At 41.7% G+C, this 18,231-nt stretch overlaps 2 protein-coding genes across 3 annotated transcripts in view; one reads left to right on the plus strand and one right to left on the minus strand.

The window, feature by feature from the left end:
- Positions 1–15,866, plus strand: part of LOC102453085 (cytokine-dependent hematopoietic cell linker) — a 68,185-nt gene extending 52,319 nt beyond the window's left edge. Inside the window, exons 6-11 of the mRNA XM_006128176.3 lie at positions 7,525–7,628; positions 7,894–7,933; positions 10,341–10,394; positions 13,889–13,917; positions 14,429–14,448; positions 15,538–15,866. Of these exons, the coding sequence (XP_006128238.3) occupies positions 7,525–7,628; positions 7,894–7,933; positions 10,341–10,394; positions 13,889–13,917; positions 14,429–14,448; positions 15,538–15,670 (380 nt within the window). The 3' untranslated portion in view covers positions 15,671–15,866. The remainder of the gene's footprint in view (positions 1–7,524; positions 7,629–7,893; positions 7,934–10,340; positions 10,395–13,888; positions 13,918–14,428; positions 14,449–15,537) is intronic.
- The window catches only part of ZNF518B (zinc finger protein 518B), a 52,234-nt gene continuing 35,328 nt past the window's right edge, over positions 1,326–18,231 (minus strand). For both annotated transcript variants that reach the window (XM_014576096.3, XM_075930730.1), the window contains exon 4: positions 1,326–1,627. In XM_014576096.3, coding sequence (XP_014431582.1) covers positions 1,620–1,627 — 8 coding nt within the window. In that variant the 3' untranslated portion in view covers positions 1,326–1,619. The remainder of the gene's footprint in view (positions 1,628–18,231) is intronic.

Genomic DNA, 18,231 nt, shown 5'->3' on the forward strand with positions numbered 1-18,231 from the left:
CCCTGATCGCTGCCATCATCCGCCATGCACCCGGCTCCCGGATCGAGGGCTACAGCAGCTCCCAGAGGCCACCCTCCAGTGGCTGCCTGGGGCGGGGGCCACATTAACGCCCACAGCGCCAGCCAGTAGCACCCTTCCCTCCGCGGCCACGGAGCCCTGCACGGCCAGGCTTGGCTCGCCCCAGGCGGCCCCGGGCTGTGCGCCAGCAGCAGTAGCCGGGCTGGGCCGGGCCAGGCTGGGCACATGCTTCCTGCCACCGCCAGCTCCGTACACCCTCCCCCACGCGGTGGCGTGGGGACGGGGCCGCGCATGTGCCCTCCCCCAACCCAGGGCGCAATTAAACTGTCTGCCTGGGGCGCCGGAATGGCTCAGTCCGGCCCTGTCTCAGGCTATGTCTACAGTACAAGGTTTTTGCACAAAAACAACACGTTTTTGTGCAAAAAAAAAAATACAGTAAATCGACAGGACAGAGGGCTTTTACTGATAAGAGTTATTCCTTTCCCCATGAGGAATAACTCCTTTTTGCGCTACAGCTCCTGTGCAAAACGTGTGTGTGGATGCCCTGCAGGGGTTTCTTGTGCAAAAAGAGCCTATCAGAAAAAGCTCTGTGAGTGGCCATCAAAGCTTTCTCGCGCAAGAATGTCCATGCAGTGTGGACGCTCTTACGCAAAAGCACATCACATTTGTGATGCAGTTTTGCGGTGTGGATGTGGTTTTGCCCAAGAAGTTTTTGTGCAAGAATTCTTCCGCAAAAAGCTTCTTGCACAAAAACCCTGCAGTGTAAACATAGCCTCACAGTAACATCTCTGGGCCAGAAAGACACCACACTTCACTCTGTGGCAGTGGAGCTGGGCTTGCAGGGACTCAGCTGGCCACTGTTATGTAGCTCAGGAAACCCCTACTTTCAGGGGGAATTCCCTAATTTAGAGGCTTCACAACAAGAACGATAGAGTCTGGGAATTTATCACTTTTCCCCAATAATATTTGGGGAGCCACAAGGGCATTATGTGTATCCCTCACAACCCTGACCACGCCCAACTTGGATAATGCCCCATGGAAATTCCTTTGTTGTTACCCGCACAATTTTCCTTATCCCTTCCACACTTTAGGGAAACACACCTTTACCCAATTCTTAGGACTCAAGGTGCAACCCTATTAAACACCTACCCTTTCCCAATTCCTGGGGCTCAGGCTGTAACTTCCTGTGGGTCTGCAGGATCTTTTGCCACTGAAAGAGCCTTACACAATAATATTCTTATTCTCTATTTATTGACAATTACCAAGCAAGCAGAGTACACATACTAAGCACATAGTGTCATGCTCACCAATCCTGGTAAAGACAGGCATCCCTGTTGGCCAGGCAAAGTCTGTCTCTCTGAATCCTAGCTGTTGCACGTCATGGTCATGCAGAGGAGTCCTGGCAGCTCTAGTCTTAGGCTGTGTCTTGGATGCGAGTTCTTCTTCCAGGTCTTCCCTCCTTCGTCTTCTTGCTGTTCCTTTCTTCCTTTCCTCTTTTCCTTCCTCTTTACCATTTTCTGCTACTCACAAACAGGGAGGAACCAATAGGGGAAATAGATGTGGGTGGCAACCTGGGAAGCAGTGATCATGAGATGTCAAGTTCAGGATCCTGTCAAAAGGAAGAAACGAGAGCAGTAAAATACACACCTTGGACTTCAGAAAAACAGAGAACTGATGAGCAGGATCCCTGGGATGCTAACATGAAGGGGAAAGGAGTCCAGGAGAGCTGGCAGTATTTTAAAGAAGCCTTATTAAAAGGCACAGGAAGAAACCATCCCAATGCGCAGTAAGAAAAGCAAATATGGTAGGCGACCAGATTGGTTTACTGGGAAAATCCTTGGTGAGCTTAAACACAAAAAGAAAGCTTACAAGAAATGGATGATTAGGGAGGAGTATAAATATATTGCTCGAGAATGCAGGGGAGTAATCAGGAAGGCAAAAGCACAATTGGAATTGCAGCTGGCAAGGGATCAGAAGGGTAACAAGAAAGGTTTCTATAGGCACGTTAGCAATAAGAGGGTGATCAAAGAGGGTGTGGGGCTCTTACTGGATGAGGGAGGTAACCTAGTGACAGATGATGTGCGAAAAGCTGAAGTACTCAATGCTTTTTTGCCTCTGTCTTCACAGACAAGGTCAGCTCCCAGACTACTGCACTAGGCAAAGCAGTATGGGAAGGAGGTGGGTAGCCCCCAGTGAAGAAAGAACAGGTTAAGAACTATTCAGAAAAGCTAGACATACACAAATCCATGGGTCTGGATTTAATGCATCCGAGGGTACTGAGGGAGTTGGCAAATGTCATTGCAGAGCCTTTGGCTATTATCTTTGAAAACTCATGGAGATCGGGAGAGATCCCGGATGATTGGAAAAAGGCAAATGTAGTGCCCATCTTTAAAAAAGGGAAGAACAACAATCCAGGGAAATATAGACCAGTCACCCTTACCTCAGTCCCCAGAAAAATCATGGAGGGGATCCTCAACTAATCCATTTTAAAGTATTTGGAAGAAGGGAATGTGATCAGGAATAGTTAACATGGATTCACCAAGGGCAAGTCATGTCTCACCCATCTAATTAGCTTCTATGATGAGGTAACTGGTTCTGTGGACATGGGAAAGTCAGTGAATGTGATATATCTTGACTTTAGCAAAGCTTTTGATATGGTCTCCCACAATATTCTTGCCAGAAAGTTAAGGAAATATGTATTAGATAAATGGACTGTAAGATGAATAGAAAGCTGGCTAGATTGTCAGGCCCAAAGGGTAGTGATCAACAGCTCGATGTCAGATTGGCAGTCAGTTTTGTTCAACATCTTTATTAATGACCTGGATGAGGGGATGGATTGCACCCTCAGCAAATTTGCAGATGACACTAAGCTAGGGGGAGAGGTAAATATGTCGGAAGGCAGGGATAGGGTCCAGTGTGACCTAGACAGATTAGAGGATTGGGCCAAATGAAATCTGATGAGGTGCAACAAGGACAAGTGCAGAGTCCTGCACTTGGGACAGAAGAATCCCAAGCATTGTTACAGGCTGGGGACCAACTGGCTAAGTAGCAGTTCTGCAGAAAAGGATCTGGGGATTACAGTTGATGAGAAGCTGGATATGAGTCAACAGTGTGCCCTTGTAGCCAAGAAGGCTAATGGTGCATTAGAAGGAGCATTGCCAGCAGCTCTAGAGAAGTGATTATTCCCCTTTATTTTGCACTGGTGAAGTCACATCTGGAGTTCTGCATCCACTTCTGGCCCCCCACTACAGAAAGGATGTGGACACATTGGAGAGGGTCCATCGGAGGGCAACCAAAATGATAAGTGGACTGGAGTACATGACCTATGAGGAGAGACAGAGGGTTTTGGCCTTATTTAGTCTGCAGAAGAGAAGAGTGAGGGGGGATTTGATAGTAGCTTTCAACTTCCTGATTCCTCAAGGTTCCAAAGAGGATGGAGAGAGACTGTCCTCAGTTGTGAAAGATGGTAAAACAAGGAGCAATGGTCTCATATTACAGTGGGGAGGGGGATAGGTTGGATATTAGGAAAAACCATTTCACCAGAAGGGTGGTAAAGCACTGGATGGGTTACCTAGGGAGGTGGTAGAATCTCTATGCCTAGAGGTTTTAAAGACTTGGCTTGATAAAGCCCTGGCTGGGATGATTTAGTTGGGATTGGTCCTACTTTGGGCAGGGGGCTGGACTCAATGACCTCGTGAGGTCTCTTCCAGCTCTATGCTTCCCTCTGGTCTCCTTCTTGGACCCCAGTTTATATAGTGAAATTTGAGTCCTGCTTACCAATACTTTAAGTAATTATTTTAGCAAAATTTTACTAACCAATCATAACATACTGTAACATAATTACCTAACCAATCATACCCCACCTTAGTTGATTTACACTTAGCAAAATTAATTATACAGCAGACAGAAACAGTTACAAACCAGGCAGAAATTACACACGCACACACAATAGGAAAGCGAGGGCAATAATCATAGAATGAGGATTCCACAACCTCAACCATTGATCAACAGTTTCTTGCCAGATGAAATGCTGTTATACTAAGTTTCTCTACCTATCTTGATATCTATTTCTTTATCTGGTGACAGTGGGTGCCATTAGGACAGGATCTCCTTCTAACAGCCTGGTGTGACACTATTTTCATGCAATTTAGATGGAATGTGAATATATGACTTCAAGCTTTACAGCTAATGGCTGCTGCTCTTCAGTCTGGCTGCAGAGGAAGGCTTTAGGCCTTCCATTATGGCTACAGGCCTTCCAATATGACTGCAGAAAAACCATATTGTTACACTGTAGAGTCCTAGAAAGTGGGGTGGGGAGTTGTAGAAATAGCTGACACCATTTTCAATAAAGAGGAGTCAGATCCATTCCTGAGGGGATCACCTCCATGTGCCAATGTCATAGGAGGACAGGGTTGGAACTAATTGCATGAGTAAGATGAGCAGAGAAATCTGTAGGATTTGCATATCATGTATTGATCCTGAACCAGCATTTTTCTGTCCTCTCATGTCCTCCAATGATGTTTCAAATGACTGTTCCACTGAATTCAGTGAAATGCCTTAGACATATTGCTAAATATACCCAGGCACGCAACCATCATGAAGTAGTTAACAAACGCATGCTATTTAACAGTTGTAGGTAGTACATTACCAGTGATGTTTTGGAATGATGAGGTTGTAGTACGCTATAGATGGATATAAGACTTGACAAAGCTTGACCTGAATCTATCCCACCTATCAAAGCATACTAACATTAAATTGCTTATGTAGTGTTGATTTTTAAAAAGGACTCCAGAAGCAACCCTGGCAATTACTAGCCAGTGGACTTAACTTAAGTACCAGCAAAACTGGTAGAAATTATAGTAAAGAATAGAGTTGCCAGGCAAATGTGATTTATAAGATAAGAGTCTGTGGGTACCTCTACACTTGCTCCCTAGTTCGAGCTAGGGATGCAAATGTAGGTGACCGAAATTGCTAATGGAGGAGGGATTTAAATATCCCGTGCTTCATTAGTATGATCTCGCCAGCGCGTTACTCCGCTCAACAACTGATTCGAACCAGGAAGTGCGTGCCGGGACACGTTACTTTGAACCAAACCCCTTAGAGTAACATTAGTTCAAACCAAGGGCTTTGGTTCGAACTAACACATCCCGGCGCGCACTTCCTGGTACGAAGCAGCTGTTGAGCGAAGTAACACACAGGCGAGATCACGCTAATGAAGCGCAGGATATTTAAATCCCCGCTTCATTAGCAATTTTGGTCATCTACATTTGCATCCGTAGCTCGAACTACGGAGCAAGTGTAGACGTACCCAGAGTGACTTTTATCAGGGGAAATCATGCTTCACCATTCTATTAACAATAATGCAAATTGTGGAAATGGCAGAAGGGCTTACTGACTCTTGTTTCAATTTTCACCAAAAAGTTTAGTAGCAATTGGATATTTAATTTAATGAATATCAGTGAAAATGAGGTAGGAGCAGAAGTGAAAATAGGGAAAGACAAGGTAAAATTTATTTAAGGAACCAAGGGCCCATGGTCACCAAGGGCCCCGCACACGAGGTGCAGGCACCACTCCCAGCCCCAGTCCTGAGCCTCCTCCCCCTTCCCTCTCCCTCATGGTCCCCTCCCAGGGGAGAGTGTCACTGGAGTCTTGTAAGAAACTCTCCCTAAGAACCTCATGGATTTGCACAGCCCCCTGATGGGCCTGCCAGATAGCAGCCATTCATGGCTGCTCATAGGCCCTGCTGATCCAGTCAGCCTTGGCCCTCCACCCTAGCAGGAAAGTCTCCCCTTTCTTTTCACAAAGGTTGTGGAAGACACGGCATGCCACTGCCACCTGGGGAAAATTCTGGTTACCGAAGTCCAGCCGAGTGAGGTAGCAGCAGAACAACTCCTTGAGATGCCTGAAGGTGCCCTCCACCACAATACAGGACCTGTTGAGCTTGGCATTAAAATTTTCCTTGGCATCCGGTGTAGGGTTTCATGAGCCAGTATGTCCATGTCCCTGACCCTGATGGTAGTCGGGGAAAAAGGTGCTGGCATGCAGCTTCTGGAACAGACATGTGTGTCATGCGAATTCACCAATCACCCAACGTAGATGTCAGTGAACTGGCCACGGTGGTCAAGGAGGGCCTGCAGGACCATCAAAAAATACCTCTTCCCATTGATGTACTCAGATTCCTGGTGGCCGGGGGACCAATTGTGGATGTGGGTGCCATCAATAGCCCCCAACCTCGCAGTTGGGGAAGCCCATACCAGCAAAACCAGCGATTATGGGGTCGACATCACCAAGGTTGATGACTCTGCGCAGCAGGATGGTGTTGATGGCCCTCACCACCTGTAGATAGCGACAGAGAATTGCAGGGGTGCCAGGGCACTCGGGAGGCTTCCAAGCCCCACCTCCCTTCCCCCCCCCCCCCACACACACACACCAGGATCAACCCCGACATGCCCCGTCCTCTGTCAGGGCTTTGTGAATGTGAGATTGAAAAAACTCCCTGGGAGGGAGCTACCACCACCATCCTTAGGGAACCCCACACCAGCTGCTCAGTTCACCAACCTCCTGGGACAATAGAATGAGAGCACCATACCTGCATGACCACAGTCCTGACGGTTGATCTCCCCATGCCTAACTGATTCCCAATGGATCAGTAGCCATCCAACATAGCGAGCTTTGAGATAGCGACGGTGACCCACTTCTGGAGTGGGATGGCAGGTCTCATATGGGTATTCTATCACCAGAGGGCAGGGGCGAGCCACTCACATAGCTCCAGAAAAGGTGTTCTTCCACATACAGAAATTCTGGAGCCACTGCTGGTTGTCCTACCGTTCTAGGACAATCCAATCCTACCAGTCGGAGCTGGTGTGCAGTTAGAAGTGGCAGTGCACGATGTGCAGGGGAGGGCACGTAGGGTTGATCTGTATGAGCAATTTGTGGAGAGAGATAAGGAATTGCCCCACAAGGAGCAGGGGTCCTGTTCCTGCAGGGCCAGGAAGGCAGTCCACAGAAACTACAGCAGGAGGTGCACCAAGACAAATAAGAGCCGTTGACTGTTAGGAAGCAGGTCCAGCTCCAGAGAGGTGAGGTATCTGCACGGGCATCCACAGCAGGCAGAGAAAAGGCTTTGCTGTCCCTTGAGGAAGTAGGCAAAGAAGAAAAGCCTGAGACAAGACTGTACGGGGGGGTGCCTTTAAGCACAAGCCTCAGGCAGCAGTTCCAGGAAGTAACTGCTGTCCTGATGCCCTGCCTGAAGTGCTTCTGGGAGGCCTTAAATACTAATCAGCATCCAATGAGTGTAGACGCTCTATTTCAAAATAGCTCAGTGCTATTTTGATTGGCATTTGTTGTGTAAATGTGCTGTTTCAAAATAAACATTTCAAAATAGCTTATTTCGGAATAAGCGTGCAGTGTAAACATGCCCTTAGACAGAGGATACTGGACAACATGGTCCACGGTTTATTTCAGTATGGCAGCTCTTATGTACTCTGTATTTTTCCTTTTTCACAGATGTACGTTATTTAGGAGATTCAGCGACTACTCAGATATCTAGAAACACTAAATCCTCTGTTACCATCCAGCAAAAGTCCTCTCACTCCCCTCGAGACTTAGGTGTAAGTAAAGAGCATTCACAAATATACTTCCTTCTCTTTTCCTGTACCACTAAGTGCTATACAAAGCCATGGAAGTTGCATAGCTAAAGCCTTGGGCATCATTTTTAAATCAGTGTGATTCAATGTTAAGTCCCATATTTTAGTCTGGGTTTTCCTTCACCTTGCCAGATGCGATCTTGTTGTGTCAGGAACAGCAGACTTTAATCAGTTGTATATTCATTATTACTGACCAATATCACAGCTAAATATTTTATATTATTTACAGGAAAGCAGATATGAGGAGAGCAGAGTCCCTAATGTTAAAGGTACAATAAAAAACTTGTTTTGCAATTAGATTATGAAAAATACCATTTCTTACTTTCTGAAAATATGGGAAAGAATAAAATAAATCAAGGAAGAACAAATAAAAGAACTATATTTTTTCAAAATATCAAGTCACTTTAAAATTCACCTTATTACAACCGAGAATCCAACTTCAACTCAGTAATGCTGAAGTAATCATTTTCATGAGGGGATATGGTATGCCTTTTAGCTCTACATTCCTCAGGAATAGGCCACCCTTTGTAAAAATCAGATTCTCTCTCTTCAATTATGAAGAAGAAATGTAAGGGGGAATTGTTATATCATTTTATAGAGAGATAGAGTGATTCAGAGACAGAGAGAAGTGGCAGGGCTGCTGTTGAGCAATTACAGGTGCACTGGAGTCACTCCCAATTTCAGCTAGAGCAAGTGGGATCAGAATCTGGTTCTTTGTGTGGCTACCTAGCTAACAACATCCATTTTACTAGATACACAGATCTTTAAGTGTAATGTCACCAGAAGAGGCTGCTATTAAAGACTAAGTATTTGTCAATATTTACCATGCACTACTGCCTGATGATATCAGAGTATCTCCACAGTTTAGAATATAATAGCGGTTCTAATGGTCTGGCAATCCTTGACAAATTTCAATGGCTTTCAGTTTAACACTAACACTTTCTGTATCTTATTGCAAATTTTCATAATTCTGAGACACTTGTAAATGCATCCTCTGATGATTTCTTTCCTAAGAGGTAATTATCACCAGACACTTATATCATTTTACATATATTTAAGGAAATGGCCAGCTCTTAGAGCCTTTAATTTGCAATTTTACTCTGTCACAGTATTAAATTTGTATTTAATTTGTTTAAAATAAAAAATATTTCCAAATGAAGTATTGTGACCTTATTGAAGCTCTTCAAGGATGAAATGATATTTCTAGCTAAATCATCCTTAATTTTTTTTAAAAGTACAAATCTGTTAACTGTGTAAATGCTGATAATTACACAAACACTATCTACAATATGCTCTTTCAGAACTAAAAATAAAGTCTAGTTTGATCATTTTCTCTGTTAAGTATTGTGATAAATAGGGGGGTGCTGGCCTTTTCTGAACATCCCAGTATTCAGTGACTAAAGGGTTAAACTTAGGTAGCTAGGAAATGTTGGCAGGGAGCCAGGAGAGCCAATGGGAGAAGGTATTGAGATTTGAATTGGAAGATATACCTGCCTACTGTTGTTTTTTGTGTGAGTTTTAAGCCAGAAGTTGGGGGGGGGAGATTAATTTAACCAGGCAGAATTACAATGCCTACAAAGAATACTGGGAATGGAAATGGACTGGACCTTAAAGCACAGATCGTGAGTAGATAGGGAAATGTTTATTTAGATGTGATCAGGTTATTTTCTTTGTTTTGCTGTTTGGTTAAACTTATCCATATTAAGTCCATGTACTCCCCCCACACCACACACTGTACTTTAAGATGTATCCCAGGGTATGTCTACAGTACCCCGCTAGTTCGAACTAGTGGGGTAATGTATGCATACCGAACGTGCAAATGAAGCCCAGGATTTGAATTTCCCGGGCTTCATTTGCATAAGCCGGCCGGCGCCATTTTTAAATGCCGGCTTGTTCGAACCCCGTGCCGCGCGGCTACACGCGGCACGGGCTAGATAGTTCGAACTAGCAAGCCATTCCGAACTATCTGTACGTCTCGTTCCGAACAGATAGTTCGAACTAGCAAGCCATTCCGAACTATCTAGCCCGTGCCGCGTGTAGCCGCGCGGCACGGGGTTCGAACAAGCCGGCATTTAAAAATGGCGCCGGCCGGCTTATGCAAATGAAGCCCGGGAAATTCAAATCCCGGGCTTCATTTGCACATTCGGTATGCATACATTACCCTGCTAGTTCGAACTAGCGGGGTAGTGTAGACATACCCCTAGGGATGTAATTTTCTCTGTGTTTTTAAATTATTTAAAAACACCTGGCTCAGTTGCTTTAAAACACCTAGCAACCAAGTATATCTTTTTGTTGTTAATAAAATCACCTTTTTCAAAATGATGATTTGATTTCTTAAGTCCTGGAAGGTAATAGAAGATCTGTGTATGTATGCCTAAGACTGAGAGGTCAGCTATCAGAGATTGCAGTTTTTCTCCTCTTCCTGGATTCAAAAAGAAAGGGTTTTTTCATTTGGTGGTGGCAGCTACCTCCTAAGGCGAGGGAATCTGTGACCTTGGGGAACTTTTAAGCAGAATTCTATAGAGGCAAGGTATTTTTAAGCTCTCTTGTGGGTCCCCATCTGTTGCACTGGTGGAACAGCCTTGACAAGTATAAAGACTGAGCTTAAGACAATAGTGGAGACACAATGAAAAAAAATCATCAATGCTGAAACAAAATGTATTCTCTCTCTTTTAGGTCCTGCTATAAAACGGAGCACTAAGCCAAAAGTACTTTCTGCTGAAGTCACAAGTAAGCCAGAGGTGTACAAAATAAAATTTACAAAAGAGAAAAATAAACAAATCAACTACCCTTTAAGAGCAAATACTGATGTAGCTCAAATGAAAATCAAATGAATGCTATGTCAGGGAACTTGTCTATTGACCTGATCCAAAACTTACTGAAGTTGAGAGAGAAACTCCCATTGACTTCACTCAGCTTTGGAACAGACTCCCCATCAGTGTTTCCCATAAGCTGGGCGCTTGTGCAGCCACTCACTGAGATTCAAATGCCAACCAGCTGATTAGCAGAGCACCCACAACTAGTTTTTTGTTTCTACTGGTGGTGCACATTCACATATGCCTTGGTGCACATAAAAAGTATATTTCATATATGGATGGGAAAGATATAAGATGGATTTCTCCTCTGCCCATTTTGTGTGGAGATAAACACCTACACCTCCTGACTCTGAAATGGGGGGATTCTCGGTTGTGGATCTCTAGCAGAGAGAGACACCTTCCTACAACCTGGACTTGGATGCATATCTCGGGGAGGGGAGGCTTAGCATATACCCCTCTTATTGACATTATCTCCATTGGCTATCTTGGGCAGCTCCCCACCTAGTATGATGGCTTTTGTGAATCACATTCTAAGGCACCTAGTTCTCTGTATTCCTTGTATAGGGAAACTAGGAGCCTAGCCCAGGCTTTGTGGGTGCAAATATTTTTTAAAGATCTCTGAGTGCCTACCTGCATCTTTAGAAACCTAAACAGTGTCGAAAATATATCCCTTCTAAATTCCATTATGTTTAGGCTCCTAAGTCTCCTAGGTATTTTGAAAATGTTAACCCACATTTGCCAAGAAAAGTATTTAGCTAATGCTTCCATGAGATATGTGATGATGACATAAAATAAGAAAGGGTACGTCTACACTAGCCCCCTAGATCGATCTAGGGAGGCTAATGAGGGCGACCGAAATTACAAATCAAGCCTGGGATTTAAATATCCCACACTTGATTTGCATGTTCCCATCTGGTCGCCATTTTTAGAAATTGACTAGCCTGAAGTAACTGCCTGCATCTACACACGGCAGTGAAATGGGATTCCGATTTAAAGCCTTAATTCAAATTAGCTGGTATTCCTCCTGCAAAGAGATTTACGAGCTAATTCGATTTAGGGCTTTAAATCGGAATCCCGTTTCACTGCCACGTGTAGACGTGGGCAGTTACTTCAGGCTAGTCAGTTTCTAAAATGGCGACTGGCCAGGAACATGCAAATCAAGTGCAGAATATTTAAATCTCAGGCTTGATTTGTAATTTCAGTCGCCCTCATTAGCCTCCCTAGATCAATCTAGGGGGCTAGTGTAGACGTACCCTTAGTGTGGACAGACTAGGATTAGAGCAGGTGTCTTAAAACATATTTGTAAAGCACTTTCTAAACGTATGGCACATATATAGGACTACATTATGATTTTTAATTAACAATAGTATCTGCACAATTATAGAAACTGTCTTCTCGATATTCATATTTCTGCTTGATGCAATTAAACCAGTGGCCCACAAGATGGCATAAGGGATTTATCTGCACAAATCTTGCACCATTATTTTGTCAATTTCATTGTACAACTGTTAAATATTTAACCTATAATTACTTTAGTTCAGAATAACTTATGGTTCACTGCTTGCAAGATAAGTTAACATCTATTATGTTTCATTTTTGTTTACTTATTTTGGTTCATGGAGCTTTATGGGGAACAATGCTATGTTTATTTTTAAAAGGAGATAAAACTGCAACATTGATTTAAATACAGTTATTTAAATGTTTGAAGAAAACTTGATTAAAGAATGAAGAAAATGCAAAAACCGTATTACAGGCAAAACATTGTAATAATGAAGTCAGGATTTGACTTCACACAAAATGAATGCCAGACAACTTCATGACTATAACCAAAATATAATCTATGAACTGGTTTCGAAATGCTAATATTAATGCTAAATATTTTAAATAAAAGCTGTGTAGTTAAATCACATTTTAGTCCCAATCTCACACCAATTTTTTGTGAAAAAAATATTTTATATAATGCTTGTGTAGTTAAATCAAATTTTAGTTCCAATGTCACACCAACTTTCATGAAACAATTGTGAGATGACAAAAAAATAAAGTTTTTCCTCTTCTTAACTATGTTTTTTCCTTAGTTAGTACATGTAATAAACTGCTGTTTGTGAGTGTTGCTAAAGAGAATTGGTCTGGACCCAATCAAAAAGGGCATGTCTATACAAGGAAACTATTTTGAAATAACTAAAAATCAATGTAATAACTCCAGAAATAACAAAATCGAAATAGTATGTCCCCACTATGGGGAAGCCTTGAAATTAGTCCGAGGCAGGCTCCATTAATGTGGACGTGCTACCTCGAGTTAGAGCCCCAGGAAACACTGAGGAGCTCTTATTTCGAATTAGTTATTTTGAAATAATAGCAGCAGCAGAGCATCCACACTAATGCTATTTTGAAATAACTATTTTTAAATAAGCTTTATTCCTCGAGGAAAGCAGGAATACAGATTTTGAAATAACCAATTCACTATTTTGAAATAACAGGCTTGGAAGTTTGGACACTCCATTTATTATTTTGAAATAAGGGAGGTTATTTCAAAATAACTCCCTAGCATAGACCACAGCAAAAAGAAATGATGTCCCAGTTCTAATTATTGGCATGGCAATTCCCTGACTATATTTGCTTCTATATAGCTGGTCTCTTATATGGAGATAAGCATTAAGGATTGAGAATGGAAATATAGGGTGCGCTTGAAATCCATATAGTAGTGTGCACTATGATCCTTTTCTGGCCCCAAAGTGCAATGCAAAGGTGAAAGCATGGGTGGTGGGTAATGGAGGCAAGGGAAGCCAGTGCCTTCCAGAAACTATGTACTCTGGCTACCTGGGATGGCTAGGGCCACAGCACAGCAGCCAGACACCCCAGCTGTCAATTGGGCTTCAGGACTGAGATTGGGCAGGATTTGGCTCCCTGGGGATTATTTAAATCCCCGCTTCATTAGCAATTTCGGTTGCCTACATTTGCATCCCTAGCTCGAACTAGGGAGCAAGTGTAGACATACCCTGAGAGGATACTGAACAGTCTAGCCTTCTGTGTAGATTATGAATTTGCCTTTATGTCCAGACAGGGCATAAGAACCACCCCTTAAACCTTTGTGTACTACCTGCAGCTTGCATTTGGGTGCTGTGCCTCCCCGTTACTGCCTCAAACTTGCAATCCATTGATAAGAGTAGGAATATTGTAGCATCAACAGCATTAAGCTCCTGAAGCAAGCATAGGAACTATACTTGAGGTTCTAAATGCCTTCAAGGCTGTTCCTGAAGTAACTCATTTTACAACTTCAGGACTGTGTCCAAAGACCAAGGCTAGCCTCTCTCTCTTGCTTGTAGTGTTGAACAAACAAACTACAGGCTTGCTTCTTAAGTACATAGGCAGCACTCCATTGACATTTATTTTAATCATCTCTATATTTAGGAGAAAAAGAAAAAGTAATTGAATCTCAGGTAAGGATAATTTCAATAATAATTTTATTTCAAGTCTTTATTTTTCATTGAAAAAACATTCACAGTATTAGGTGCTTGATTTTGAAAAGTAGAGTCAATTTTTGCAGGCACCACTTTGTGCACCACAAATAATTATATCTAAAAATGTTGCTTTTTTGATGTCTGCACCTGTAAGTATGATTGCTGCACCTGTAGATTATGCCTTTGTCAATCCAACTACATCTGCAAATCACACCTGCAAACATTTAGTCATGTGCTTGAACTGTCTGACATCATAGTAATTAACAGCAGGTTTACATATTTGCATTCCAAAAAATAGAAGCTGTCTTCAAAACCTTTTTAAAAAAATCAGGCTTTTTGTAGTATCTAGATATTTTCCGTGTGTTATGCAGAAATAAAGACTTAAAGAACTGAATGTGAAGTTTGGTGCTTATGAAGCCTAAACATAATTCATTTATCCTCCTCCTCCTATAAAGAAAAAGTCATGTGTTTTATGTTTCATCTCTTTCAGCACCCTTTGCCCCCTCCAAGGTAAGTGTACTCTAAGAGAACTTGCATGCATTTCCTAAATAGCTTATTTGGGGTTGGTTAAATAAAGGCATGATAAATAAACCAGTCTACAAGTCCACCCTGATTAATCATGTCAATAAGATGTTTGGAAGTGAATTTACAGGTACCATTGACCAGTCCTACATTCTAAACCTAAATTGGGTGCCAGGCCAGACAAAGGATTAAGCATAGAAGCTTTGTATCTAGAGCCCAGTACTGCATCATTGAAATTGATGGGATGTTTGCCATTGACTTCAGCATGAGCAGTATAAGGCCCCTACTCAGGAAACCTGGGATCTGATCCAGCTCCAGCTTAAGTCAATAGAAAGATTCCTGTTGACTTCCATAATTGCTGGATGATGCCCCTAGTAACAATATCATGTTTTAATGACGATTAACATTTTCCTTATATTAATTTGCTTTACCCACTACCAACCTGAATCCTGCTCTCGTGAAACTTCAGTGGGAATTTTGTCACCTACTTTCATAAGAACTCCACTAATATAAAACAATTTGTTCTCTTGTTACTTTCCCTTGTTGATCCTTTTATCTTTATCTAAGATTAACAACTCTCATAAATAAAATATACTTTTACAAGGACTACCCAATTAATTTTACTACACATATAGTGAATGTCATTAAAATAGGTTTGCAAACAATTTGTATTTCTGCAGTATTCATAATCTTCCTTAATTAAAGGGAATACAATAAATACTACAACAAATTTATATACTCTCAAAGTTAAAGTTGTAGAAAGGTAGTGATTTCATCATTCAAAACTGTTTAAAGGTGAGTATATTTATTACTGTGTGTGCTGTGGTAGTGTTGAGAATCCATCATGGAGTGGGACCTCACTGTCCTAGGCCCTGTATTGTGTCCTGTGCATGTAATGGTAGTGTTGCATCTATAGGACATTACTAAGATCAGAGCCGTACTGAGCAAAGCGGTATCCAAATATATAAGAGGAGTTAGTCCTAATAAAATCTCAGTGTGAAACCTGCAATTACAAGACTACTTTGTGCCCTGTATACATCCTAATATTTCTTTAAATTCAATTTTTTTTTACTTTAGGCCTCTTCAGACACTTCCAAAGAAATATCAGCCACTTCCACCAGAACCAGAAGTAAGCAGCCAGCTCTCACACACAAGGAATACATTTAGTCAGACTCACACCTTTCCAATGTCAGCAAAGAACATCAGGTAATGGTTACCAAGTATGTTTGTTTCATTTTCTGTTCACCTTGCCAAATTAAAAATGTTGACTCTCAGATATATTGTGTAAGAAAGCTCTGAAAGTTTGAAATGGACCAAAATATGAAACATGGCACCCTGACTGTATTACAGAAAATGCGGCCCCTCTCTCTCTTTCACACACACACACACACACACACACACACACACACACATTCACACACATACACACACCAAAGAGTAGCTTGTGTTTTTTGTGTTTAGTTTAATCTAATACTAACACTAAAAATAGAGCCCTTAAAAAAGATGGATTTTTTAATAAAATTTGACCCAATTTTTTCATTGAAATTTGGAAATGTTCCAACCATCTCTAAATAAAAATAATTGTACTTGGGAACCCAGTGGCATGCAAATACAGAGAAAGAAAGACACAGTCCTTGCCTTAAGGATCCTACTGTGTATAGACTAGTTCCGGTTAGTTCTTGGTATCCTTGCTGAAGTTTCCAATTTTAGTGTAGTTTAGAGGCGACATAGAATGCCACTTCATTTTACAAAAGTCACTACAGCCCCAATCCAATAGTCCATCATCAGCATAGTACTTGATCTTACAATTAATGGAATTTAATCATGTGCCTAAAGTTAAGACCATACTGAAATGCATTACTTCACAAAAATGGGCTTAAGAACATGTTTACCTCTTTTTGTAAATGGTGCCTAGATGTCTAGGTGATTGCAATGGGAATTAAGAACCAGGTGCTTTGGAAAATCTTACAAGGCTCTTATCTGCATATTTAGGTCCATAAGTACCTCTACAAATATGGCTATAAATCTGTTTTTAAAATGGGATTAGGCTGCCAAGTTACTTTGGTATTTTTGTAAAATTTACTTTTATAAAAATGTATTTGTAATCAAAAGCAGACAAACTCGTCAGTAGCAGAAGAGCAGGAAACCAATTCAGTTTTTGTACCTAGTCCAACTATGACATTAATTTTTATGCACTTCAAATGAGAAATCTTGTATACTCACTCCTCCTCCCAACTCTACATGATAGGTCAGCTCTTCAGCTGGTACATCATTCACTGAAGTTATTCCAGTTTGCACCAGTTAAAGTTCTGGAACAATGATCCAAAAAGGCTGAACTACAAGCTCATGCATAAATCCATCGCTATTCAGCAAAGCACTTCCCTAGGACATTGCCAAGGGGAATTAAGATCAGGTTTAACTGCACTGCTGTATTGGGGCCTCCTTGATTATTATCCACGTCGCTATACCTGTTTGTATTTTCTGTATCTCTCCTCCTTACACTGTTCATTCCACCCACTTTGAGCATTTCATTTTTAAAATGATTTTTATTCTTTAGAGAACGTACATTTAGAGTTGTAATCAAAGTTTGAGATTTTTTTTTTTACATACTACAAAAATTGAGAAGAAATCTCATAATTATACAAATTTCCACCACCACACACACATACATATTTCCAAAATTTAAACATCTCATATGTACATTTCTCATTTACCAGGATTAATTCCAGTTATGCTACAGTTTTATGGAAAACCATAACTTTTTTCTCCAACAAATGTATGTCTTTATAAATTCAGCCTCTGAATTTATAAAGTAGTGATAAACTCACTATACCATGGTCTATTAATTGAGGATTGATAATGTCATAAAACTATTCAAATAGTCAGAATTTTCTCTCTCTCTCTCTCTCTCTCTATATATATATATACAAAAAATTCCCTGCAGGACAATAGAGTGAGTCATCATGTCACTCTGTGTCCATAGGAGTCAAGGCCCACCCACTTCCACCCTGGCCCTCCCTAGGATCCATGTGGAGAAGGGGGGCTGCCACACTGTAGCCCCGTTCCAGCCCTCTCCTCTCCAGTGGCTGGGGGGAGAATTGTAGCTGCTGCAGCCTCCACCCCAACCCTCTCCAGCAGCTTGGGGATGCGGAGAGACCAAGGCTGATGCGACCAAGGCCCCAGCCCTCCCTGGCAGCTGGGTGGAGGCAAAAGACTGGTCCTGGTGCAGCCCCAGCCCTCCTCAAAGGCTGGGAGGAGAGCCGGAGCTGCCTATCCCCAGACAGGGGGGTTGGCAAGTATTGTGAGCAGGGGGCACAATCCCTTAGTTATATTACAATAATGAAATGTTTTGCATCTATTTCTTTCTTTTTAGACACCTCTCTGTTAAGGAGTTACATGAAGTAAGTAATTTTTGTATACATTATCAACATACCACTTTGTCAATGACACATCAATGTAAAGTTACTTACTTAAATGAGATCTGTACACATAATCTACTTTCCCAAGCACTTAGATAAGAATACATCTCATACATGCAAACTGCTGTAAATGTCAATGAAGGTTTGACAGTACATTTCAAAAAAATATATAACTTATCTTTTTTTCCAACATATATTTCAAAAGTCTGAAAAGACAGGGCTAATAAAACTGAAAATAATAGAAAATTGCATTAATACATGTTATAAAAATAAATAGCAAATGAAAACTTTTCTATAGTTGGGAAGGTTTTTGTAACTACCTTATAGAAAATATAATACCTACAGTTCTATA

Source organism: Pelodiscus sinensis, chromosome 5 (genome assembly GCF_049634645.1).
Source record: "Pelodiscus sinensis isolate JC-2024 chromosome 5, ASM4963464v1, whole genome shotgun sequence".
NCBI lineage: Eukaryota > Metazoa > Chordata > Testudines > Trionychidae > Pelodiscus > Pelodiscus sinensis.